The sequence below is a fragment of the Saccopteryx leptura genome, chromosome 10 (genome assembly GCF_036850995.1).
Source record: "Saccopteryx leptura isolate mSacLep1 chromosome 10, mSacLep1_pri_phased_curated, whole genome shotgun sequence".
Lineage (NCBI taxonomy): Eukaryota > Metazoa > Chordata > Mammalia > Chiroptera > Emballonuridae > Saccopteryx > Saccopteryx leptura.
The window spans coordinates 13,174,534-13,201,926 of record NC_089512.1 but is presented as its reverse complement, the minus strand read 5'-3'; the positions used below and the strand labels follow the sequence as shown (position 1 = coordinate 13,201,926).

General features: G+C 53.1%; 1 protein-coding gene and 1 long non-coding RNA gene across 6 annotated transcripts in view; one reads left to right on the top strand and one right to left on the bottom strand.

Annotated features, from left to right (window-relative positions):
* Window positions 1–27,393, top strand: part of MYRIP (myosin VIIA and Rab interacting protein) — a 223,616-nt gene that overhangs the window by 156,143 nt on the left and 40,080 nt on the right. For all 5 annotated transcript variants that reach the window (XM_066350731.1, XM_066350730.1, XM_066350733.1 and 2 more), the window contains 5 exons: window positions 3,968–4,065; window positions 4,383–4,463; window positions 7,558–7,680; window positions 17,662–17,806; window positions 23,409–24,046. In XM_066350731.1, the coding sequence (XP_066206828.1) occupies window positions 3,968–4,065; window positions 4,383–4,463; window positions 7,558–7,680; window positions 17,662–17,806; window positions 23,409–24,046 (1,085 nt within the window). The remainder of the gene's footprint in view (window positions 1–3,967; window positions 4,066–4,382; window positions 4,464–7,557; window positions 7,681–17,661; window positions 17,807–23,408; window positions 24,047–27,393) is intronic.
* On the bottom strand, window positions 20,529–22,519 carry LOC136381982 (uncharacterized). Its single transcript, XR_010747179.1, has 3 exons — window positions 22,261–22,519; window positions 21,487–21,614; window positions 20,529–20,793 (listed from the first exon to the last, which is right to left on the bottom strand). It is a non-coding gene; the product is annotated as an uncharacterized lncRNA (long non-coding RNA).

Below are 27,393 nucleotides of genomic sequence, written 5' to 3'. Positions count from 1 at the left end.
TCTTACCCCAATGGGCCTGGAGGGTATCATGCTAAGTGAAATAAGCCAGTCAGAGAAAGAGAAATACCATATGATTTCATGCATATGTGGAATCTAATGAAAAGAATGAACTAACAAGCAAAATAGAGACAGACCCATAGACAGAGAGCAGGCCGGCAGCTGTCGGAGGGAGAGAGGGAGGTGAGACAGTGGAGAAATTGAGCAAAAATGAACAAAAGAGAAAAACTTCATGGATATGGACAACAATGTGGTGATTGCCGGAGGCAGGGGGTAGGTGGAGGAAGGTATGGGGGTGAGTGGTGATGGACAGAGACTTGCCTTGGCGTGGTGAACACACAATGCAGTGTACAGAGGGGGCGTTGTAGAATTATGCACCTGAGACCTGTATAATTTTGTTAACCAGAGTCACCCCAATAAATTCAGTGTAATGGGGGGAGGGGAAGAATGCATCACTTACTGATTAACTTCTACTTTTTTATAGCAAGATAATAGTTCCCTTAGAGCAGAGGTTAAAAACGGAAACAAACTTACTTCTGGTTGTAAATACAGCCTTCTCCCACACTCGAGCACCTTCTCCTAAGTACTGCCCCTTGAGAGGTTCCCCCCCCCCCCCCGTAGCCGCCCTGCTCCCGTGGCCCCCACCACTCTCCGGCACGCTCTCTGCTCCGTTCTTTGGGCGCTTTCCCATGAAGATCCTGGCCCGGCTCATCCTCGCTGCCTGAAACTCCTCCAGGGGCTCCCACACCGCCTACTGGGGCCTCCGTGCCCCTCTACTGGCAGCTGAGCCTGGGTGCTGATCGCAGCCCAGAGTCCTAGACTCCGACTGCTAATGTTTAACCACCTGGGCCCGTAGAACCTCCGGGACCTTAACCTCCCCGCGTCCTCATCAAGCTCCTTAGCCAGGCAGGTCCCCTGTGGGAGTTCCCTCTCTCTCAGCGCTCCTCCCTGCTTTCACCAGTCACCCACGTGCCTATCCGTCAGCTCCATTTCCCCTGACATCCTTTTTCTATTCTGAGACCCATAGCTTTAGTGCCTCCCAGCCCATAACTTTCCTATATGGATATTTCAGCGACCGTCTGTGTCAGCCAAATCAGCTAAGGTCCAGAGAAACCGAACCAATAGGGTATACACAGAGAAAGGGTTTGTTTCGAGGACTTGGCTCGCACAGTCGTGGGGCTTGGCAAACCGAAAGTCTATAGAGAGGTCAGCAGACTGGCAGAGGAGGTGGGAGTTGACGCTTGTTCTTGAGGCAGGATTTCTTCTCTGGGAAACCTCACTTTTTGCTCTTAAGGCCCTTGAAACCGATTGGGCAAGGCCCACCCACATCTTCGAGGGTAAGCTCTTTTGTAAAGTCAACTATTGTAGATGTTGACCACATCTGTAAGATGCCTTCAGAGCACCCCTCAGATTAGGGTCTGAGTAAACAGCTGGGTATGATAGCCTCGCCACGCTAGCACATCAAACTACTCATCCCGCCATCTAACTGGTGCCCTGACCTCCGGTTACTCGGCCTTCTTAATCTTCCTTCATACCCACCCCGGTTTCCTCTTGGAAGTGCCAGCCTGAGCCTTCACTCTCAACCGAAACATCTTCAGGGCTCCACGTCACCCTCATCCCCAAAATCACAAACACGGCATCCAAAGGCCTTGTGGTTACGGCTCTGGGCTCTGACCTCCTAGGGATGTGTGGACCTTGGTGGCCGTCCCCTCACAGGATCTCCTGCACAGCTCTGTGCATTACTTCACACCTGGTCACCCAACAGGAAAACCCAGAGTGTGGACTTGGCTTGTCCACTGGGGCATCATCCGGGGGCCCTCCAAGAGCCCAGCTCTCGGGAGGTGATTGGGACACTTTGACTCAGTGACCATTTGTGGGGCACGTCTCTTGTGAAAAAAACATTGCTGGCTGTCTGGAGAGAGAGAAACGGGAAATACAGCGTCCTTCTCCGTGGAGCGCTTAGAGCAGTAACAACTGAAGTTTTATAGCCTCTGCTTACAGAAGCATGGGGAGCGCCCTGTGTCCAGGCAGCTGCAGGGCTGGGTTACCCCTGCACGGCTCCACTGTGGTCGTCATAGCGACCGGGATGCGCTCCTCAACTGGCGACATCACTTTGCCCTGAACTGAGTTGGTTCTGGAGATTGTGTTTGCCAAACGCCACTTTCCGTCCTCGTTTGTTCTTCAGGAGCCTAAGAAACTTAAATCAAGTTTTGTACTTGAGGGATTGATGAATTAATTTATATATTGACACCTTGTCTCACCCTGCATAGAATTTGAGGCTGCTTCCAGGATATTTGCACGTGTTAAAAAAATGCACGATTGGAGATTGTAAATGGAAACAGGAGTTTGAAATCTGGGAAAAGGAAGTGTAGGCCCACAGCCCTCGTAGACCTCTGTGCTTGTGCCTGACACACACTGGTTTTCTGGGGTCAAATAGGAGGAATGATAGAAATTGTCACTCTCGCCTGACGAGGCAGTGGCTCAGTGGATAGAGCGTCGGACTGGGATGCGGAGGACCCAGGTTCGAGACCCCAAGATCGCCAGCTTGAGCGCGGGCTCATCTGGTTTGAGCAAGGCTCACCAGCTCGAGCCCAAGGTCGCTGGCTCGAGCAAGGGGTTACTCCATCTGCTGAAGGCCCACGGACAAGGCACATAGGAGAAAGCAATCAATGAACAACTAAGGTGTCGCAATGAAAAACTGATGATTGATGCTTCTCATCTCTCTGCATTCCTGTCTGTCTGTCCCTATCTGTCCCTCTTTCTCTCTGTCCCTGTAAAAAAAAAAAAGAAAGAAAAGAAATTGTCCCTCTCAGGTAAGAGCGGAAATCTAAGTGCGTCAGGGAAGCAGCACTCTTCCGTGCACTTAGCTCCAGAAAGCGTTTTGTCACCTGCAGAAGTCCCTGGACTTGGAGACACTTGGAGATGCTTCCTCATGTTTGTTGCCATAAAGCCAAAAAGAGAAAAAAATAAAATTAAAATATGATAGCATTTTAAAATCATGTTAGCCTGTGCTTATCTCACTTTCATGGTGAAAATCAAGGGCTTTGGAGATGAAGGGTCCTGAACTCAGATCTCAGCCTCTCTCACTGTCTCGCTGTGTGACTCTGGGCAACTTATCTGACCTCTCTGGGCTTCCGTTCTCTCATTGGGAAAATGATACCTACTCAGCGGATTGCCGGACGAATGAACTGTCATCACGTGTAGGACACTCAGCCTGGGACCCGGCGTGAGGTTCGGCCAGGGTTACTGTTATTGGCAGTGTGGGTTGAGAGTCTGAAAACTTCCTCCGTGGCTTTTGTATTTGCATTAAACCATGTGTACTGCCCAGTGCCCTTGAGGACATTTAATGATTTTTATCCCTGTCATCATACTGGTATAGTATATACACAAAATAGCACATAATTTTTATCTGAGAAAGTAAGTGAAAAGCCGTTATTTTTTTTTATTATTTTAAGTCCTCCTGTCTGGTTGTTTTTAAGCCACTCTGCACGTGTGGAGTTGTGCGTGCTGTTAGGGAACAACGGTGACTGGGATGAGGACGTGAGAGAGAATGACCTGTGGGAACGGGTGGAGGCTTACTGACTCCAATGGAAGCAACCCCAGAACCTCGGATGGACACCCAGCCAAAGGGGAAACTAAAGGGATCTGAGGAGGAACCCTGGGGCCAAGAGTTGGGGTGCCTGGGGACCAGCTCAGTCACGTGGCCGGAGACCAGAGTGAGGAGGAACAATACAAAGGACTCGTGGACAGAGAGACGGCAGCCCTCAAAGACTCACAGGCGACGTGTCGTGTTGGGGGCAGGGGTGTGGCGGATGAGTGGGAAGCAGCGAGGCAGGTGAGAGGGGGCAGGTGAGCCGGGAAGCAGGGCGGACCTTATCCCAGTGATCTCAGCAGAAGAGCTGACCGAGGAGCAATCATTTTACTAGTCATTCCCTCTGAGAAAGCCATCTCTGTTCTGGTTCCTCTCTAGGCCACAGCATGATGGACACGCTGGCGGTGGCCCTGCGTGTGGCCGAAGAGGCCATCGAGGAGGCCATCTCCAAGGCAGAAGCCTATGGAGACAGCCTGGTACGGACGCCCTGCTCCTCTCGGGGGAGGGGCGAGGTGGGGAGTGCAGGTTGTCAGGAAACCAGCGTCATGATAGCCATCCCTGATTGGAGCAGGGCCCACCCTCCCACAATAGCCATCCCTGATTGGAGCAGGGCCACCCTCCCACAATAGCCATCCCTGATTGGAGCAGGGCCACCCTCCCACAATAGCCATCCCTGATTGGAGCAGGGCCCACCCTCCCCCTGCATGCGTGCGTGGTCAGGACTCCCGAGAGTGTGTTCGCCAAGCCCCCCACGCCCGCCCCAGCACGGCCATCCTCTTCCCTCCCTCTGCAGGACAAGCAGAACGAGGCCAGTTACCTGCGGGACCACAAGGAGGAGCTGACTGAGGAACTGGCCACAACTATCCTGCAGAAGGTGGGTGGCCCTGGCCTCCCGAGTGCAGTTTACCCCCCTGACCCAGAGCAGGGCCTCCAGCGCGCTGGAGAGCAACCACTGGCACCATTGTTGTCTTGGGCACCATTTCTGTGCCTCGTCACTTTGCCTCTGTGCTCTGGGGGGCTAGTGCAGTGGGGTCGCGCTGCACAATCCAAGGTGAGGGACGGAGTGTGGCTGCCTTTGGGGACTGAGCCGGTGGGTGGGGAGCCAGGAACCCGGCACTGAGCCGGCAATCCCTGGCTCCCTGTTTCCTAGGCTTTGTGTGCGCACGTCTGTGTGCGTTTGTGCGTGTGTCCGCTTCTCCCACTTCTCAATGGTCTTTCGCTAAAGAAACTTTGCAGTCACCCCCTGCTGCCTACGTGCCCCAAACTGTCCCTTGCATGGTGTATCAGTAATGACTACTTAGAAACTGACCACCCCAAAACTCGGGCTTTAAACAGCATCGTTTCTGTTTCACCAGCAATTCTTCAACCCCTACAGTTCAGTTCCGTTCTGACACTCGTGAGAGTTGCACAAATCCCACAAGTTCGAGGCTCAGTCCCACGAGACTGCCCCACTTCAGGTGCCAGTGCAAGTCTCCGGAACCCCCAAGTTACCTGCTTCTGTCCAGCCTGCTCCAATTTCAGGATTCCCTGACCCCAACCTCCACGCTGGATAATTTTCTAGCACAGCTCACAAAACTCAGGGAAGTGTTATACTCACAATGCCCAGGGGAAGAGATGACAGGACCACAAGGTCTGTGGACGGGCGTACAGATTTCCCACGCCCTCTCCGTGCCCGCCACCCTCCCACACGTCCGTGGACATGGAGGCCAGGAAGGTCCCCGAGCCTCAGCGTTTCAGAGTTTTTAATAGAGGCTTCATCAAGTAGGCATATTGCTTAAATCATTGGTCACCTAAAAGACCTCAGTCTTTAGTTCCTGTCCCCTCACCAGAGATTGGGGCGGAGCTTAGCGTTCCTGGGTGTACCTGGTTGACATACAATATTATAGTACTTTCAGGTGTACCACATGGTGGTTAGACATTGATATACCTTACGAAGTGGTCCCCCCCCCAATCAGTTTAGTATCCATCTGACCCCATACCTAGTCATTACGGTATTGACTATATTCCCTGTACTGTATTTCACATTGCCGCGATTATTCTGTAACTACCAATCTCTACTTCATCCCTTCACCCATCTCACCCAGCCCCCCAGCCCCTCCCCCCCAGTCTGGCAACCATCCATTTGTTCTATCCACGACTAGCTTTCTATCTGGCTTGCTCGTGTGTTTTTTAGATTCCACATGTAAGTGAAATCATATGGCATTTGTCTTTCTCTGTCTGATTCTCTTTTTTAGCCTCCGGCCTCCATCTATCTAGTGGCCCTGGCCATGAGTTACCTTATTAGCATAACAAAGACACTACTATCACTCAGACTGTTCCAAGGATTTTTGAAGCTCTTTACCAGGAATGAAAGAGCAAATGTATTTTTTATTGTACCACAGTTTCTCTCTCGCTCACGCAGCTGTGGCGACTCCATCTCACGCAGTGGGTTGGGGGTCAAGTTTGAGCCGCGTGTTTGCTCTGGGGCCCTACTGAGGGCACATCAGCTGCCCGTGGCCATGACAGAGCCCAGGACGGCAAGAGGAAGCCTGTTACCCACTCCCTTCTCACATGCCATTGGCCAAAGCCAAAGGTGTGGAGTACACTTGGCCCTTGAGTAATATGCGGGCTGGGAGGCCAATCACCTATGCAATCGAAAGTCCACGTATGATTTAAATTAGCCCTCTGTAGATGAAGGTTCCCAACTACAGTAAGCAAAATACATTTGACCCTTGAACAACACAGGTTTGAACTGCATGGGCTGACCTCAATGCAGATTTAAAAAATAAAATTCATGTATATGTGAATCCGTGCAGTTCAAACCTGCATTGTTCAGGGGCCCACTGTGTATTCTCCCCGTCCTGGGAGGACGCAAAGTCGCACAGCAAAGGGCTGTGGGCAGGGAGCATTGAACAAATTCAGTCTTCCCTTTCGGTCACAATAAGTCCTGTCCCTTCTATATGCCACAGACACTCATCACACCCAAAGACCACCAAATGTCTCATTCAATCCCAGTTCAAAGTTCACTCGATTCGGACTCAGTTCCTTCTAAGGTGGCGACCTGTGAACCAAGCAAACAAGTCACCTGTCCCCACATACCCAACGTGCGATGCTGGAACGTGGATGGGAAGGCAGCACTACCCTGCCCACCTACAAAGATTACAAAGATGGGAGGTGACTGGTCCTCAGCAATCCTGAAACCCTGCTGGGCACATGAGCCAGGACCCCCCTCCGGAGGGGATGTACCTCGGTTAGGCCCAGGTCTGTCCCTGAGAATGGCACCACAGTTCATTGGTCTTCTCGGCTCTCAGCCTTCCTCTTCATCATCCCATCTGGTCTGAAAAGGCATTGAAGAATAGGTCCAGCTTGGTTCTCTTCTCAGCTGCTTCCTGCCCGTAGGAAGTTGGGAGCCAAGAGACCATTGTATAGATGGACTCATTAAATCTACATGGCCGGGCCCAACACAACAGCAGGTGGTGCAAGCAAGCTGAAGCCAACCCTGGTGACTCCTGGTGTCTGCCCCCTGATGCTTCCTAAAATCAGGATTGCTAGCCAGAGACTCTGGTCTGAGATCCAGCTCCATCATTCAGGAGCTGTGTGTCCTTAACTGATAACCTCTTTGAGCCTATTTCCTCATCTGTAAAATGCAGACGGTTACAGAATGTAGCTCTTAGCAGCATTTTGAGGATTAAACGAGATAAAACATCTACAGTGCCTGGCCCAGAGTCTGGCACGTGATAGGCATTTAATAAACAGACGCTGTTAACATACAATGATTGTCTGTAAATTGTAAAGTGCTGTAGAATGCCCAAGGCTGTAGTTACACTGTTCTGTCATAAGGCCGATCTGAAACAGGCTGGCATTCTGCTGGCACTAAGCTCTTAGATGGCTGAAAGGAAAATCCCAAAGGTGCTCCCAGTTACGCCAGGTCGCATCCGGAAACCTCTCTCGTAACTCGCCCCCTTTTGTGTCGCCCGCCTCCTCCCCAGATCATCAGGAAACAGAAGAGCAAAGGTGAGCAGCAGATGGAAGAGGAGCCGGAGTGGCCGCAGCCCCAGAGCAGCGGTGCCAAGGCGGCTGAGGAGGGGCCCGCAGCCTCCAGCGCCCTCTGGGTGAGTCTCTGCGCGGTAACCCAGGCGGCCTGCGCGCTCTCCCATAGACATGGGGCGGCACACTCAGCCGGCTCCTGATGACCCAGGTGCCCACTGGACAGCGTCCAGTTTCCTGATGGACGGCGGGCAGGGGGAGCCACGGAAGGTGTGTGTGAGCGTGGGGGGGGGGGGTTGAGAGATAGGGAGGGAAGAGTAAAGCCAGATGCACTGTTGACAAGTACTGAGGCGGGTGTCTGCAGAGACCAATTCAGGGAAAACAAAGATGTCAGTAGGCACGCTTTAATTCATGCTGGAAAGAGTTGTACTAAGTCCGATGAGGGGAGAAAAAAAAAGCCTTTTCTGGGAGATCACTTGCTTTTCTGAAACCGAAAAATGACAGCAGAATTACCACTGCTGTGTGAGTCACCAAAATGGTCGGGAAGTCATGGTATGGATCAACCTTCTTGTCTGTCACCCTGAAATTAAGCCAAGGGCGGAATCACAAAGGCAGTGGCCTCCCTATGGCCCCGGGCCCTGGGCCGGCTCGAGTCCTTAGCGGAGGCGCCAAGCCTGCAAGGTCCGGTTGTTTGTGGCGCAGCCCCGCAGAGCGCCGGGGAGACAGAGGCGGAGCGGGCGGCGCTGGGCCTCCCATGCGGAGACTCAGGGAGAGAATGACCGGCCGGCTGGCAGGGCTTGTGTTTCACCGTAGGGGCCGCAGTCAGAGACGGGGCCAGGGCAGCAGTACACAGGTGTAGTTTAAAACCGGAAAGTCAGACGAGGGTGGGGGGAGCATTGCCTCGGTTTGCCCCGCTCCCCCTGGGGACCAGCCACGTCCCTGCCCCGCCTGAACAGAGTGAAAGGGGGTTTGCAGAGTAGCCACGCTGTGGACACGCAGTTCCGGAAGTGACGTCAGCAGCCTCACCTGCGCAGACTTCCCCGGGGTCTCACCAGTCGCCAGGTGCACGGGACTAGGTGGGCTCAGGCGGGGGGCGGGGGGGGGGGCAGTAAGGAGCATCTGCAGCTGGATCAGAGGGTTCAGCTCAATGGTGTATCGGCAGAACCTTCCCTGTCAATCCCTGCCAGCTCCTGGCACCGCTGTCGTCGTGAGTTCGGCGCCAAGGAGAACGAAACAAGAGGAAGGCTCAGTCCCTGCCCTCCAGGACTTCCCACTGGTTAGCAAAGCAGGCGGGAGTGACACAGTTCAGAGTGGGTGCTCGGTGGCAAGGGCGCGTCTGGAAATGGAACTGGAGTTCAGAGAAGGGGCGGGCCCTTCTGGCAGAGAAGGGGACACATTTGAAGGGGACTTCCAATAGCCTGTCATTCAGATAGTTCACTAACTCAGACCTGCCACGCCCGGGTTCAGGCTGGATGCAGGTGTCACTGCACTGGGGGCATCTTTCTGAAGTATGCTCTGCAAACTGAAAGAGCACATTTGGGGGGCTCTAGGAGGTGGAAACCCCCACTGTGCCCCAGTCTCGGCCATGAGCCAAGGGGTCAGAGGCAAGTCCAGGGAGCTTGCTGTCTACCTCTGGCACGTCTCAGGGTGGGACTCTGGTTTTGCCCTTCGCTCTGACCTTGAGCATCTGTCTAGTTCCTGTCTGTAGATGGGATAAGAACACCTGCCTCACAGAGGGGCTCTGAGGCTTCCTGCTGTACTCAGCATAGTTCTTACTGTGCCCCTACTGTGTGCAGGGTGCTGTGCTGGGCTGCAGACGCTGTGGGCTTCGGGCCCTAGCGATGGGACATGCCGTGAACAGGAAAGCCACTTAGAAACCGGGGTACGAGTTCCAGTCACTGCCGTCAGGAGGAAGCAACAGGACGGAGGGGAGAGAGTCCTGGGGCAGGTGAAAGTGTGGTCAGGGGGGCCAGGGAGAGCCTTCCCTAGGAAGTGACCCGAAACTAAGACTTGACAGTGAGAGACATGGGAGCAGTGGGAGGAAGAGCATTCCCACAGAGGGCACAGCGTGCATGGAGGCTCTGAGCAGGAAGGAACTGAGCATGCTCAAGGAATAGAATGGCGGTCACGTGTCTAGAGAACAGTGACTAAATGAGACGTGGCTACGGGCCACTTTGTCATCCTGAAGTGATGGCTACTGTTCGTGTTAATATTACCTTATTTTCCATGTTTTAAAATCAAGGTATCCCTATGAGTTATGAGAGGACCCTCACCATGTTTGGTCAGCTAGACTGACACCCCTGCTCTGATTCACAGGCCACCCTGCCCCCCCCCAGCCAGGCCCCCACCTCGGGTCCTCGCAGGCGCTGCCTCGCCCTCCCTGCCCCACACAGCCAGATGGAGCCATCTTGCTTCTCTTCCACTGTCTGGACCCATGCACTGGACATCTGGCCACTCACCGCACCTTGGGCTGCGCCGCTCTTCCTGCATCGGAGGCCAGAGCTCCTCCCTTCACCCTGTCCCGCTCCCCGTTGCACCGGGGAGACCTCGCTCCCCATGTTTCCTGTTCACATCAGCCAGTGCAGCTCCTCGTAGTAACTAGAGTTCTTACACAGACCCCATGAGCAAAGAGCTTCGGAGTCATAATAGCCATAATGACTACAGAGACCTGTAGACCTACAGAGACCTGTAGGGCTAACACGTGACCTTCCTTTAATAAACTTGACACGCGCAGGCGTTCACACATTACTTCATTAGATCCACATGAGCACATCCTGCATCATCCCCATTTTACAGAGGAGGAAACTGAGGCCGAGCAAGTCTGAGCCTAAGCGGAAGGGCCAGGGCTGGAATCCAAGCCTCCTGCACTCTGCTGTCTGCTGTTTTCACCGGGAGGCTCTGGCTATGGAATGCCAGCTTTCCCACCAGATGTCCACTGGGTTTCCTTGTCAGGCCCACGGCTGAACCCAGAAATGGTATTCCTGCCACCTCACAGAGACAGAAGGCACTCTGGGTGTCAGTAGTGATGGGGGACAGCAGGCGATCACAGATGCTGTGTACCCCTGTCCACAGGGGGACGGCAGAGGCCTTCGTCCACACCCGTCAGCCAAGTGCTGGCCCAAAGCTGCTTAAGACAGACAGCAAGGACCCCTCTCAAGGGTCCCTCGCCCTTGATTAATAGCCCTTGATTGGCAGGGGTCACAGGCCACCCCTTGTCCGTCCCCTCGAAGCAGCGCCATAGTAGGGTCGGCCTGGGGTCCTCGAGGGGTGGCACACCCAGTCAACAAGTGTCAGCCTCCCCCAATGCTCCATGCGGAGTGGTGGGCACACTGCCCACCCGTGTGGACTAAGTCGATGCTTTCGCCCAGCCCCTAGCCCACACCAGGCCCTGGTCCCCTGTGATGGAAGACCCTGTACTGGGACCACATCCGGGAATTAGGACCTGAGAGGGACTGACCCTGGTCAGGGCCACCATGCTGCACAGCTCCCGGAGCTCCATTCATCTAGAGTACCCTGTGAATGGCACCCCCAGGCCCCGCGCAGCTCTAGCTGCTGACGAGGCCCGTGTGGGAGGGGACAGGAACACCACTGGTTAAGGAGCAGGCACCCTATCTGTGCATAACAAGATGGGGATGCAGGTGTCATTAGACCCATTTCCTAGATGAGGAAACTGAGGGTAAAGCATTAACACAACCTACCTAAGGTCACCCACGGGCTGATGGGTGGGACCAGGTGTGGAATACCTTTCTTCTGCGCCACAGTTCCTAATCTAGCTTCTTCCTTTGTCAGTGAGCGCAGTGGATGCCCTGGTCTCTAAGGTCCCTCTCAGCTCAAAGATTCTAAGGCTGCACTGTCCAATACGGAGGCCACAGGACACAAGTGACTATTTAAATTAATTGAAATGAAATAAAGTTAAAAATTCAGTTCCCTGGTCGCACCAGCCACATTTCGGGGGCTCAGTAGCACCTGTGGCTGGTGGCTGCTACATTGGATGGTACAGCTACAGGAGGCTTATTGCACACTCTGGTCTAGGGGGTTAGATAAAGAGGCGACGAACAGAGGGCGCACAGCAGAAATGTGCTCTGACACCGGTGCAGCTACGGGAGGCTTATTGCACACTCTGGTCTAGGGGGTTAGATAAAGAGGCGACGAACAGAGGGCGCACAGCAGAAATGTGCTCTGACACCGGTGCAGCTACGGGAGGCTTATTGCACACTCTGGTCTAGGGGGTTAGATAAAGAGGCGACGAACAGAGGGCAGAAGTGTGCCCTGACACCGGTGTAGCTACAGGAGGCTTATTGCACACTCTGGTCTAGGGGGTTAGATAAAGAGGCGACGAACAGAGGGCAGAAATGTGCCCTGACACCGGTGCAGCTACAGGAGGCTTATTGCACACTCTGGTCTAGGGGGTTAGATAAAGAGGCGACGAACAGAGGGCAGAAGTGTGCCCTGACACCGGTGTAGCTACAGGAGGCTTATTGCACACTCTGGGCTAGGGGGTTAGATAAAGAGGCGACAAACAGAGGGCAGAAGTGTGCCCTGACACCGGTGTAGCTACAGGAGGCTTATTGCACACTCTGGTCTAGGGGGTTAGATAAAGAGGCGACGAACAGAGGGCAGAAATGTGCCCTGACATCGGTGCAGCTACGGGAGGCTTATTGCGCACTCTGGTCTAGGGGGGTAGATAAAGAGGCGACGAACAGAGGGCAGAAATGTGCCCTGACACCAGTGCAGCTACGGGAGGCTTATTGTGCACTCTGGTCTAGGGGGGTAGATAAAGAGGCGACGAACAGAGGGCAGAAATGTGCCCTGACACCAGTGCAGCTACGGGAGGCTTATTGCGCACTCTGGTCTAGGGGGGTAGATAAAGAGGCGACGAACAGAGGGCTCACAGCAGAAGTGTGCCCTGACACTGTCCAGAGCCTGGCCAAGTCTTGGTCCTTGGGGACCTCACGGAAGGTGGCTGTCCTGCCTTTCCGTGAGCTGTTCTCACCCCAGCAACTCTGCACACCTGCCGGGGCCCCGCCCCAGGGCTTCCGACTCACGGTGTCCGGATGGAGGCTGGGCATCCATCCGCTGACCAAAAGCTCCCAGGGGAGCCCCCCAGGCCGCAGGCTTAAGATCAGCCCGTTTGTGACACCCTGGGGGGCTCCCTGGCCTACAGACCATGGAGGGCCCTGAATTGTGGCCCTGCTGGCGGCTCAGCCTCCCTTTTCCTCCGTTCTCCAACAACCTGGACGCCTCCGGCTCGGGGCGTGACTGTGCTGAATCCCAGAGCACTGCGAGCTCCAGGGGCTTGACTGCCAAACCCAAACTTCACTCCCCCTGCTCTGCCAGGGTTTCTCATCTGTTCTCTTGAGAGAAAGTTCAGCGTGATTGTTCTCTTTTTAATTTCCTCCGTTATTGTGTGGTTCTCCGCCGGTAGGGGGGTCAGCACAATCCGCCATTCAAAGCCTGATGATGCAATATCCTGAAAGACACTAACGCAGGGGTTAGAATTCATTCAATGCCAGTCTCTTTGGGCGCGTGTATATGATAAAAGACTGTCTCCATTGTAATATAGCGATCCTATTGATATGATGATGATGATGATGATGGCAGCGGGGCCAGGCACTGTGGATGTGCCGATGACTAAGCCTCTTGTCTGCCTCGCCCGCTGTCTCCGGCTCTGTCCGTCTCTCCACCTGTGTCTCCTGTCATTTCTCCCTCACATTTGCCCTCTCCATTGACTGACGGCAGTATAGACCTAAAGGATCTGTCATTGTTATAATTATCGGATTGAGTTTAACGGCTGTGACGGACCCAACAACACAAAGCAAAGCTATGCCTCAGCTGTTGGTTCATCTGACCACTGTTCTGGGTCCCTGTGCTCCCAAACCCTTGATACTAAAAACATTCTTTCCGTTTTATGTTGTCAGCTCTTTGACAGCAAAGAATGTTTTGAAGCCATGATTAGTGCCCCAGGGAGCCTGCCCTGTGGGCCACGATGACAACTGCAGCAATCTAGCCGTGCGACACCATTCTGAGGCAGATGGGTAGAGCAGGCCTCCGCTGCCCACCCAGGACCCAGCGACTGCAAAGGAAGGTGCCGCTGACCCTTAAACAACACGTCTTTGAACTGGACGAGTCCACTTATATGTGGATTTTTTTTTGCAATAAATACTGTAAACGTATTTTCCTTACGATTTGCTTAATAACATTTTATTTTTGCTAGCTTACTTTATTATAAGAAAACAGTACATCATACATAAATAATAAAAAAATATGTGTTAATCAACTGTTTATACTGCTCACCAAAATGAGGGGATACTTTATCGCTTCATATTCATTTTGAAATATCCCCTCATTTTGGTGAGCAGTCTATTATCGGTAAGGCTCTGGTCAGCGATAGGCTAACAGTTAAGTTCTGAGGAAGTCAAGTTCTATGCAGAAGGTCGTGGTCGGGTAGCGCATCATCTCAATATGCCCAGGTTGCGGGTTCAATTCCCAGGCAGGGTACACACAAGAATCACCAATGAACGCATAAATAAGTGGAACAACAAATCAATGTTATTCTCTCTCTCTCTCTCTCTCTCTCTCTCTCTCTCTCTCTCTCTTTCTCTCTCTCCCTAAAGTGAATAAATTAAAAAATGTTTTTTTAAGTTTTATGTAGATTTTTGACAGCATGGGGTTAGTCTTCCTGACCCCCATGTTGTTCAAGGATCAACTGTATAACAAAGACAACCAGTGATCACACTGTGTGATCTCACTGTGTGATCTCACAGCCCGGTGGGTTCAGCGGCAGGTCCTGCTGGGGTGGATCGAGGTAGCCAGGATCGCCTTGGTCCCGGGTTTCCGGCACAGGCTCAGCCACAACCCCAAGAGGCTGCATGGACTCAGAGCCAGACAGACCTGAGCTCAGTCCCTGCCTCTGCCCCCACCCCCGACGACCACCCATGTGCCTTGGGAAAGTTCCTCAGCCCTGCCTCAGTTTACTCATGCACACCCGATCAGACTGAGTGAGAGCATGGATATAGTGCATGGTTCGGCGATAGACCTCAATCAGTGTTCTTATTTTAACTAGTGTTTATTAAGTGCCCCAGGCATGACACTGATCCCTTTACATCAGGAAACTGAGGCTGAGAATAGATGATGTTTCCCCCAAGATCCCACTTAGCAAGAGGAGGAGCTGGCCGGCCCACTACCTAGCGTACCACCCATTTCTCGGTGCCTGGAGAATTAAGAGGCAGGGCCTGTATGAAGCTCACACTCTCAGTCCATCACTGCGAGGCTGTGGCATGCCACACAGACGTTCCTGCGCCCACAGGCTCCACCATTCCCAGCCCTCCACGCAGAGACGGGCAAGCACCCCCACTCGGGCCAGCCCTTCCCGACATCCCCAGCGCTGCTTCTTCCGTGAACCTTAGGGTGGGTTAGAGGAAGGGAAAAAATCAGTCTGTGGATGGGAAAGAAAAGGTGGGCGCAAAGGGCCCAGCCAGGGTTAGGGGCAAATAAATGACTCAGGTAATCCCATCTCTTCCCAGGAGCCACGGAGGTTGAACAAACTGGTAAAGAAAAGCATTGTTGTGGCGCCATCTACTGCTCCATGTGTTCATTGCAACAAATTTGTGGCGAAACCAGGTCTGGGTCTCTGAATGGGAGCTTTTCCATCCTGGCTGGAGACTGTGGGCCAGCAGTGTCCTAAGACCTGTTGGGGACAGTTTGTGATTAGCAGGGTATAATCTTCCTAGTTGAAACAATGGCTTCCCTGAAATAGATTATAAAAGCCTGGCATCCTCAACTCTCTCATGAAGAACACATATCCCATCTTCATGGTTGGGACCAAAGAGGGACTTCTCATTTTTTGGTCTTGGTTTTTGTACCTTAGGGAGGGCATTTTTGTCCCATAACAATGGACCCCAGCCACCTCCCACAGACACACATGTACATGCAAAAATTCCATGTGAGCCACTACAAAATGAAACATTAAATATAATGTTTCCTTCATTAGAAAACATACTCCGTAATTGACAGTGAGGAGCTTGGAGATAATTCGCAGGAAGACCAGGGTATGCAAATGAGCTCCTGTGAGGCTAGAGTGCCCCGCCCCTGGCGACAGGCTGCCAGCTCCTCACGCCCGACCTGAGTCCCACAAACATCCCAAACGTGGGACTGAGGACCACACCCGAAAAAGACTGTCCCTGACTTCAGGGAGCTCACAGTCTGTGGAAGAGTCAACAAGTCGGAGTCTGACTGTAACAGAGTGCGGGAAGCGTGTGGTCGCACGGAGGGAAGTCTGCTTGCCCCACCCCATGGGAAGGCTGTCAAGGGGATGGCCCCCCAAATACATGAGGGTTCGTCAGAAGAATGTCTTCCTCATTTCGGTTGCTTCACTTGCCGATTAAGCATCAGCCTTGGTCTCTGTTCTCCCTGATAGCCACGTATTAGCAGTCAAGGGTTTAGCAAGCTCCTAGGTGGCTCTCTGAATGCCCGACCCCGTGAAAACCTTAGAGGTTGTTAAGCATCAAAGCTGTTCAGGACCCTAGGGACAGGCTCAGTGCTCACAGTGCCCTCAGAAGGAAGGAAGTAACACCCGGCTGCAAGCTACTTCGTGTGTGTGTGTGTGTGTGTGTGTGTGTGTGTGTGTGTGTGTGTGTAACTTGACTTTCCTCCAAGTAAGACCGTGCCCACCATGATGTAAGTGAGGATGATGGTGAGTTTCTGTTCTTTCTTTTGTTCCCTAATTTTATCTAAGAAATTAGTAAAAAAAAAATAAAATATCAGGCACTTCTGAAAACCACATTTGCTCCACAGTACTCATTTATTGTCAGTTCTGTGCTAGTTACCGTGCCACGGGCTGGGGATGTCACCATCAACAGGCCCTTAACTGCCCTCCGTTGCTCAGTCTCACGGGGACACCAGGCAGGAGACAGATGTTTGTAACAGAGTGCAGTATCGCACAGGTAAGCATGGAGGAGGCCCAGGACCCCGGTCCAGCTTGGGGCAGGGGGTTCCCACAGCCCGTGGTTTGTTTTTACTGAATACACACAGAATATCATCAAATTGATGAGATGGGGAGAGCTCGTCCGCCCCCAGGGCTGCGTTGACCTGTGACACGGCATTGAAAGGCTGGTCTGTAGGATCCTCTGCTCTCTCCCGTCTTCAGCTGGGTGGGAGGCAGGTTATGACCCTATACACTGCTTAGGCATCCTGTGTTCGTTCTGCAAACCCATCTTCCTCCTAGATCGGCCCTAGGGTCTGGTGGGAGAAAATAGAATAGGTTTCCCAGGACTCTTTCTGAACCAGAACTGGCCATCACCACCCTCTCCAACAAAGTGTGACCGGTGCCTACCAGCTGAGAGCCCCTGGGCCCTGGTGAGGTGACGGGGATGCCGGGCCTTGGTCCTCGGCTGTCTCTGTGTCCTTCCTCAGACTGGTTATCTGTCCTTCGGAGCGAGGCCGCTGAGTGCATAGTCCTCACCCCAAACTCCCACCAGAAAGCTCAGTGTTGGCACTCAGATATCCTGGTATGGGTGTCTACAATTTTTTTTTAAGTCTCAAACATCTTTAAGCTCCCGCTTATTATGCATTTACCGTGTGCAGGGCAAGGTTCAATTTCCTCATCTCTCAAGAAATTAAGTCACTTTGTAGGGCATCAGGCAGATACTAGATTTATCAAGCTAATCGCTTCGTAAGTTATATAAATGTCTAATCACTATATTGTGCACCTGAAACTAGTATTGTATGTCAACTGTAATTGAATTCGAAAAATTTTTTTAAAAATAAAGCAGCTAAGTCACTTGGCCAAGGTGTTATAGCCGTGGTGGTTTTGGAGCCCGGGTCCAGCTTATGCCTGAGTCCAGTTACAAATACCCCAGGGCCCTGCCCACGGCTCTCCAAACGTGCGGTCCTTTTGTCTCTGTTTCTCCTGTGGTGGGAGAGGAAATAAACAGGAACCATTTCTCCCACTCTCTGGCCTGACGTGCTGATTTGCAGCCTTTAAGCCTCAACAGGAGAAGACACTCTGTCAGGTCTTCACGTTGTGTGGCATCTGCCCCAAAGCTGAAGGCATTCCCCCCCGGTGACCGCGCCCCATCAGCTCATCCCTACCCCTTTCCTTCCCACAGCGGCCCCGGTCTGCGTTCTCACCCCTGGCGGAGGATGCCCTGAGGACCTCTTTGCTGGAGGCTGTGTCGGGGGAGCTGGGCCAGCAGCGCAGGGAGGAGTCGGCGTCGCCCAGCTGGAGGAGCGCGGACAGGCTGGACCAGACAAGTAACTGTTCTAAGCAGCGTCTCGTTGGTCCGTGGGTTTCAAAAGTGCTGTTTGAAGGCTTCTGGCCGCCCCGTGGCCGCTCAGCCCTTCTCCCGTCAGACCGAGTGGCGTGTCCCGTTCGGGACAGCCGAGCCACGGGGTCACGAGGCCTCTCACACAGCACAGGGTACAGAATGTGGTCCTGCTTACCAGCCGCTAGTCTACGGAGTGGGAGGATGTGTCTTACACAGGCCAGGAACGCTAATCCTAGCGGGGCATGTCAGCCTTCAGAGGGATTGGGTCCCAGCATCTGGTTATGAGAGCATCCTTTCTGAAATCTGACATATTTGTTAAGGTAACACTTGCTTCTGCAAGTGAACCAAACATTTAGGTGGTTTAATGCAATACTGTAGTTTTATTTCTCATCAGACAGCAGTGCAGTGCAGTGCAGTATCCCGGCTGTAAGGGGCTTCCCTACCTTGTGGCTCTGCTGTCCTCTCGGGCCTCCGAGTCTCCTGCTGGGTCATTCATATCCAGCCAGCAGATGGAGGAAGAGAGTGTGGAGAAGTCAGTGCACCTGCCGCCTAACCACCTCAGCAAGGAAATGGCACACACACCACTTTCATTCCCAGTCTATTAGCGAGAACTAGTCACAGGGCCCCACCTCCGTGCAGGGGATCCTGGGAAATGTAGTCCTGGCTTGGGAAATGCATTCCAGCCACACAGCTTTGCCACGAAAGCAGGGGGCATGGGGCATGAGTCTTTCTCTGCCATGCAGGATGAGGTTGTAGGGCGTTGCTGTTCCCTCTCCCTGCTCCTCCTGCCCTGTCCTGAATCTATATAGGGTATTTTAATTCCCTTCACAGAGAATTCTCATCATCTACGACACACAGTCCTCCATAAAACTGTCGAGTCTTATAATCCCTCACAACCTGAGAGGTCCATTTAGCTGAGTCACTTTCCCAAAGTCACACACACACCAACAGAAGGCTGGGAGACGCTTGGAATGACGTGGCTGACAGCCGAGGGCCGTGAAGCCGCTGTGCCCAGGCCAAACACGTCTCCTGGACCCTCTACCTGTGGGGGTAAAGGTGCTCACCCACCCCACACAGGCCAGTGCCTTCCTGTCCCAGGTACTCACACCTGTAACAGAAGCTAGGCACGTTTGGCCCCACAAGAGGGGACTAGTAACAGTGTCCCCACCCCATGTTACCAGTCACATCCTGACCTCTTTTCTCAGCAACAACAAGAAATTAGCAGCAAGTTTCCCATCTTAGAAACATGCTTTTCAAGACTGCTCTCACCGCGACTCTTGGGGGAAAGATTTAATGAACAGCTGGGTGAGCAAACTGCGTTGTTATCAGCGCAAAGATTAAAAAGTACCGAGTTTTGTTGAACAGTCATCGCCACGTTAAGCCTCTAGTACGCACCCGTAGAGACCGCGGAGATTCTGTGAGCACATGGAATTTTCCTTGTGCGTGAGCACGGTTCGGGGCTTTGTTTTCTCAGCTAGACATGCTTCTCTGTCCCCCTGCTGCCCACCATATCCTCATTCTTTCTCTCTCATCATGGGTTGAAAATTCTCACAGAGAAGGGACTCCTAGATTTTACAGGACACATGAGGATACCATATGATAGATCTGCAATAAAGAATAATAACTAGCCTTTTAAAAATCACTTTACAATGTTCAGAGGCCATCTGTCGGGCACTGTTTTATTTATTCCTCCAACACTATTAATAAGCACTGTCATTATCTTGTGTGGGAGGTAAAAACGCTGAGGGACAGTGAGGGTAAGTGACTTGTCTAGGACTCCACAGCTGACGGGGGGTAGTCTGGTCCTCACACGCAAACACCAGGTCCCCAATTTGCAGGCTTTTCAACTGATGCATGACAATGAGCGTCTCCCCGCCGTAAAACCAAGCAAACAGCAAGGACAAAAGTAGCATTTCAACATTCAAACTTACACGCCGATAACGGAAATAATAAAAACTTCTAAAAGATACTCCATTTCACAAAACAGCTCCCCGCTGAATTACAAGTGCTCCAAATACATTTGCAGAGGATTTTGGTTTTCAAAACATGATTGTGTGCATAATTCTCCATAAAATAAGGCACCCAAAGTGTAATTTGTCAGTTGTATATAAACATAAAATTTGATTCAACAATATCACAGACAAAAAAAAAAAAAAAAAGATTTCATCCTCTGTCTAAACATCCACGCATCCCTCAAGGTAAAGATGGAAAATGAAAAAGAAATTAATAATAATAAAGCACTTGGGTAGAAAACTGCTGGTTTTCCTAAGCTGGGCCCTTGACAGGCTAAGATATCCCAGCCAACCCCAGCGGTGCTGACAGATGTCTGATACGTTTAGCAGGAAGTAGATTACTCCCGGGCCACGGCTCGGTCTCAGCAGAGCAGAAATGTAGAACAGAGGAAGCCCAGAGGTGGAGGTCATCCTAGTCTAGAAGGTTAATGTCCACTGGGCTATTTTCAGCAGTTCTGTTTATGCCTCGGGGAGAGGGTTGGCTCTGGGGCCTGTTAGTCCACAGCCGGGGTCAGCGACAGGGACACGGTGGACTGAGTAAACCACAGCAGCTCCGCTTCCAGTCCCGACGGCGCTCACAGCAGTGGACGGATTCCCCTAAGAGTCATTTCACCTTTCTAGACCTTGACTGAGCACCTACTGTGCGCACAACTGGGGCATGAAGGTCAGGGGGCAGACCCTGCTCTTGAGTTGCCCACTCACTGTTGTCTGCACAGTCATGAAAGAGTGGGAATTTGGAGAAAGGAGGCGATGGCGAGGGGCCGGGTCCCAGAGGGATGTCCCCGTGGACGAGGAGAATGTGGCGTTGGGGCCCAGGTGCGGCTCTGAGCGGTTTCGATGTTGCCCCCAGACAAGCAAGGTCTCCGTGGAGCTGAGGGTCACGGAGACAGATGCTCTCTCTCGATGCTCTTGCTGAATGGAAGGTGGCCAGCCTCTAGCTTCCCCAGGGGCGTGCGGCAGCCTGGGATGGAAGGTGGCCAGCCTCTAGCTTCCCCAGGGGCGTGCGGCAGCCTGGGATGGAAGGTGGCCAGCCTCTAGCTTCCCCAGGGGCGTGCGGCAGCCTGGGATGGAAGGTGGCCAGCCTCTAGCTTCCCCAGGGGCGTGCGGCAGCCTGGGATGGAAGGTGGCCAGCCTCTAGCTTCCCCAGGGGCGTGCGGCAGCCTGGGATTGCAAAAGGCAGGAGCGGGGAGAAGCCGGCAGTGGGCTGAATCCCACCCCATCACCTAGCGAGTGTTGGAGGCGGGCCCAGGTCGAGCCTGGAGCCAGGCACAGAGTGGCGTTATCAGGGGACTTCCCGCTGGCTTCCTGCCCCGGTCCCCAGAGAGGCTCAGCAGCAGGGCTCACTGAGGGACGCGCATCAAGGGCCCAGTCCTGCCCCTGCAGCCTCGGGGTGCCTGCGGTCATTAACGAGGAGTCTTGGCCAGCCCAAGATGGGGTCCAGAACTGGCCAGGGGCTGGGGGAGCAGCCGCGAAGTGGACCTGCCCTCAAGAGACTCATGGTCAGACGCCGAGAAAACAGGCTGTCACATAGGTTAAGCATCAAAAAATGAACGTTGCTTGGAAAGCTCAAAGAACAGAGTAGCCAGCTCCCCAAGGACAGAAGGCCAGGGGTGCGCCACTAAGAAGCAGTGTCAGAACATCTAGTAGGACCTACCTCAGTGTCCCACCACAGCAGAACCGTGGCCCCGTCGGCCTCAAGCCCAGAATGGTGTCCTGGGGACACCAGGCCCTCCGAAGCCCTGGAGCCCTCGTCACTCATCCCCAGGGAGTCCTGCAAGGTTCCTAAGAAAGGAAAGCAGTTTCTGTTGGCAACCTGCTGAGCCTGAGGCCACCAAGCTGGACCAGGTGTCCCTAGCTGAAGGAGAACCATGCCATCTTATTCCCCTTCCCAGGCACACGTACAGAAAATATTTCCCTGTTTGCCTTCAGCAACAAACAAGACAAAGCCGCCTTTACCCCCTGCTTGGTCTTCAACCTGTGGGGACACAGCCACCTGTCATCACAGATGCTCTGGCTGGAAACTGAGCCCAGTTTAGGCCAATCCAGACCATGACCTCAGCCTGAGAGCCACCCCAGCCTGCCCTGGGCCGGTGCTTCACCGCCGATCGAGGACTTCCATGACATGGTCTGGAGCCAGGAGCTGCCTGGAGTCGGGTGGAGAGGCAGCCTCCCGGCTCCTGCCATTCCGAGCTCCGTGACCTTGGACGAGTTACTCTCTCCTCTCTGTTCCCTCATGTGTAAGATGAGATTGGAAATAACGACCTCTTTCTGCCTCCAGCCCTTTCCAGAGGGAGGCATGTGCCTTGAGTTGAAAATAAACTTACATGCTGAGCAGGAAAAACCTCGGCTCACACAGGACACCTCTATGACCAGTTCTCCGGCCCCAGCTCAGTGTCCTACAGCTCAGCTCCGTCCCGACACTACTTACCTGGCCTGAACGTCAGATCCCACAGTTACGGGCACTTCGATGCCAACTGCAAGTCCCGGGTCATCACCCCTAGTTTTGACCCACCAGCTATAAATCAGGGTGCCCACGACCCCCCTCCTCGGGTATGATACTTTTCTAGACCAGCTCCCGGATCTCAGGGAAACACTAGGTTTATTATATAATAAAGGAAATGATCGAGGATTGAGAAGAAGAGGCACACAGTGTCGGCCCCAAAGGGAGCTCTCTCCCCGTGGGGTTGGGGTGCACCACCCTCCTGGCACACGGACGTGTTCACCAACCCAGCAGCTCCGTGAACCCGGTACCTGGAGGCGTCACGCATGTGGGCACAGCCCGTTGTTAACTCATTTTCCTCCGCTCTCTGAAGGGCAGGGGGCGGGGCTGAAAGGCTCATGTGTCTGTTCGTGGCTTGCTCCTTCTCGTGACCAGCCCTCACCCTGGAGCCACCAGGTTTCCCGATTAGAATGAAAGACACTCCTATCTCCCTCCAAACTCCAAAGAATTTAGGAGTTCTGTGCCAGGAACTGGGATCAAAGACCGAACCTAGCTGGAAACAGGGACAGAAACGTGTGTGCGCGCATGCGCGTGTATGTGTGCTTATACATTTATATCTTATTATTTCACATCTCCCACGGCTTGTTGTGAGTGAGATCTGTGAAAGTGTCCAGGACGGGGTGTGTTAGCCTGGGAGGTAGGCCGGGGCAGGTAATGCAGTCACCTCCCATCCAGTGAGGGACAAGGAGGGTGGAAGGGAGAAAACCACGGCCCAGAGTCAGAGAGCCCTAACCTGAGGCTGGGGCTGCCTCCAGCGGCCCTCCCCTCCCCCTTCTACACCCCAGCCAGCCCAGGCCAGGAGTGGGGCGGCTCTCAGGAGGCGGAGGGACCCTCTGCCCAGGTGGACATTACATAGGAGTCAGATCTGAGCTTCTCTTCACGTCTGAAGCACTGGGGTCCCTCCCTGGGGACCTTAAACCTGCCCCCAATTAGGTGTGCCCCTATGGACTTCCTAGAGTGGACTGCTCCCCAAGACCCCCCAGGGAGCCAGTGATGGGGAAGTGACAGATGGCAACCTCACCTGGCTCTAAGACGGTGACAGCCCTCTCTGGCCTCTCTCGCCCTCCCCCCTGCAGACCTGGCCCCGGTTTTGCAGAGCCCGGATGGGAACTGGGTGGCCCTGAAGGACGGCGCCCTGCCCCCCACCCGCCTGCTGGCCAAACCGAAGAGCGGCACGTTTCAGGCCCTGGAGGCCGCCTCCAGCATGGCGTCCGCCTACGATGAGATGGGCTCCGACAGCGAAGAGGACTTTGACTGGAGCGAGGCGCTGAGCACGCTGGGCCCCCGGTCCCGGCGTCTGCCCGGGAACCCCCAGCCTCCGCCCACGCAGGCCCCAGGCTTGGACCGAGTCCCCTCCGCCGCCCCCGCTGCCGCCAGGCTTCCCCCCAAGCCCGAGGCCATGTGCTCCGACTCAGAGACCTCCTCGGCTGGCTCCTCCCGGGAAGCGGGGCGTCGGGCCAGACTGTCCTGGCTGCAGAGGAGGGCGCCCAGGAACCCTGCAGCCGAAAAGATGCGCGTCCAGGGAGAGCTGGACGTGAACTTCAACCCCCAGGCAGCCAGCAGGGAGACCTCGGACAGCAGCGAGCCTGAGGAGACCCCCCACACTGCAGAGCGGCGGGCCAGGCGGTGGAGAAGGGCCCGCGGGGGCTCAGGGGAGCCAGGCAAGGAGCTGCCTTCCCCCAGCGCCCACTCCCAGGCGCTGCGCACTCAGCAGGTAATATCATAGGTGCCTGCCGGCGTGCGCACACTTTCCAGAGGACATGCCCACTTCCAAGCACGGGTGGCATAGACAGTCCTGGGTTCAGAACTCATAGACCCAGGGTTGGTTTGTTTGTTTATTTTTGTATTTTTCTGAAGTGAGAAGAGAGGGGAGGCAGAGAGACAGACTCCCACATGCACCTGACGGGATCCACCCGGCATGCCCACCAGGGGGGCGATGCTCTGCCCATCTGGGGCATTGCTCAGTTGAAACTGGAGCCATTCTAGTGCCTGAGTCTGAGGCCATGCAGCCATCCTCCGTGCCCGGGCCAACTTTGCTTCAGGGAAGCCTTGGCTGTGGGAGGGGAAGAGAGAGATAGAGAGGAAGGAGAGGGGGAGGGGTGGAGAAGCAGATGGGCGCTTCTCCTGTGTGCCTTGACCGGGAATCGAACCCAGGACTTCCACACACCAGGCCAATACTGTACCGCTCAGCCAACCAGCCAGGGCCAGACCCAGGTTTTAATCTTGGTTTTTGCTGCTAAGGACCTGAGTGACCTAGACAGGCCACATCATCTCTCTGGGGTTCCATGTCCCCTCTCAGAGACGAGAGCTTAAAGTCAAAGTAAGTTTTCAACGTATGGCCCCAGACCAGAAGCCACACCACCAAGGAACTTTCTGGAAAAGCAGATTCTCAGGCCCCACCCAGAGCTGCTGAATCAAAAACTTTGAGAATGGGGCCCAGCCATCTCTGTGATAATGTGCTCTCTTGGTAATTCTGTGCATTCAAGTGTGTGGGCCCCGGGCTTAGGAAAGGGGTCTGGGGTCTAGAGTCAGCCTTCCCGGGTTCAAACCCAGCTGTGTGACCTGAGCAAGGCATTCGCCTAGGTCTCAGTCTCCTCATCTGTGAAATGGAGGCATTATTAGAATCCACTTCAAAGAAGGGTTGAGATGAGTGACTACAATACGTTTAGAAAGAGCGGAGCCTGTCCTAGACACAGCCCAGGGGCTCAGCCACCGTCATTTCAGTGTGATCGTCCCGGGCACAATTCCCTGACAGTCTGTGCTTCTTCGGTCCCTATCAGATCACCCCTTCTCAGTGGCTCTGCCCACACGATTTAATTCATAAACCCCTTTTAATCCAAGATTGTCTTCCTAGAAAATTGCACCTGCGTGCACACACACACACACACACACACACACACACACACACACATTCACACACAGTTTTGCTTATGATTTTAGGTAGTTTAATAACCAGATTAATTTTATTTTTTAAATTTTTATTGCATTTATTGGGGTGAGACTGTTGTGATGACAGAGTAGAAATCTAACGTTCTGTGCAACTGTGAGTCACGGTTTTCTAGCCCAGGTGCAGACTGTTTTCCAGAGACTCAGAGTAGCTTCCCTCAGGGATATTCTTGGAGGTCATCTGGACCCTTGCGAGTATAAAATGCCATCTATGCACCATCACTAGGTGTCTGAAGCTTCCTATTTATTCTGAAGTGACTTGAAAGTTGTCTTCTGGTGTTAATCTTTGCCGGGTGTCAACAAGGAGAAGGCAAGGATCAGGAAAAAGGTGCTGGGACCAGCGCTGTGTCCACCTCCCTGGCAGTGTCCTCTCCCTACCGCTAGGTGGCGATGGCGTTGCACTTCCAGGGACTTCAAAATCCCGGCTTCCTGATCCCCTCTTCTATTTAGTTTATACCAGGGCAGTTCTCTTCCCAAACGAAAAAATGTGTCTCTTTAACTGCATACTTTTAAATTATAAATGTCAAACACAAGTATAGCCCCCCTTGACCACATGTGTGTATGCTGTTCCCCAACGTATTGCGATAATCTCGTTAGGCGTTCCCCTCTCTGTCAAACTGTGGGTCCCACCAGAGCAGGAACGTTGTCCCTCTCACTTTTGCGTTTCAGGGACCATCACATGGCCCGGCGCATAGTAGGCGCTCAGTCCATGTGTGCTGAATGTGGACTGAGTCACCATGCTTCATAAGTCCTCCTGTGATAAAGAAAAAGGCCGCAGCTGAAGCAAAGCAAAGCTGAGTGGAGATGAAGCTGACAGTTGAGTGTGTTAAATCTGCTGAGTGGGCTGCAGGGACCAGGTTACCGGCCGGGAGTCTGTAGCCAGTTGCTGACGTCCGGGCCCTTTCAGTGCGAACCACAAGGGCAGCAGCCAGACGGTTTGACAGATAAAGCCCAGTTCCTTGGGCTGCTGCGGTCTGACCCAGGCCTGTTCTCTTCTAACCCCCAAGCTCCCCCTTCTCTGCACGTCTGGGCCTTTGTCCTCCAACTACACCAGGCAGTTTCACGTACCCTGGGTATCACGGGTCCTGCTGCCTCCTCAGTGAGCATGCCTGACCTCGTGTCTACACATTAAAGTTGTCCTCACCTTTCAGGAACCTGTTCAGAGGCTGTTCTTCCCATGAAGCTTCCCCATGTCCCCAGACAAAGGAATTCCTCCGTCTCAAGCAGGACCAGAAAGAAAAAAAAAGTCATTTACAATGGACCCTTTTTCTCTTATCAATCCAGGGATTCCTTTTTTTTATTTCTACCATCTATTTCTTTCTAATAACCTTTATGTATTCAGCAGCCTTTAGCATGTGTCTGATTATAAATTGTACCAAGCAAATTTGATGCACAAACATCACAAAGAAGGCAAGACCCTGTCATACATCTTTTTTGCAGAACAGGATGGTCCGGATTCTGCCTGCAAAATGTGTGTGCTGGAGTCCTTGTTGAGTCACTAAACAGAGGAAAATGCCCCATTTTTTGTCCTTAGGAATACCATGCTTACTCATTGATTCTTAAGTTTAAGATAATTCACCTAGGACGCTATTACCTGAAGACTCTCCGTCTGAGGTTTTACGTATACAATCCATTTCACCCTCATATTAGAGTCGAGAGAGCTGTGTTCCTCTTTGAATTCATCTTGTGAGTCATCTAGCAATTGTGAAGTGTGGTGCTGTCACTGTCTTCTCTTTGCCATTATGGAATTTTGAATTCTCGACTCCATGCCGTGAGCTAAAAGCAGGCTCAAAACGGTGACGATTTCTTTCACTGTTGAATCACCCTTCTCGGCAACCCTATTCTTCGGTGTGGTTATTTCAGCCTCCCTTAGCGTGATTGGGAATAACTGAGGAGTAACGATGAAAGCTCTTTCCCAGGATGATGAAAGAGCAAAATATTTCAAAAGGTAGGACAAATAAGATCACAGAGATCCCATTGCGTGCCTTAGATGTATCCAAGGGCCCCATGAACCCATATAGCAAATGCAAAATAGAGTGAATTTATTTTATTTAAAACCTAAGTAAATTTTCTCTTTATTCTTGGGAAGCCCCTCCCAAAATAATAAAAGCCATG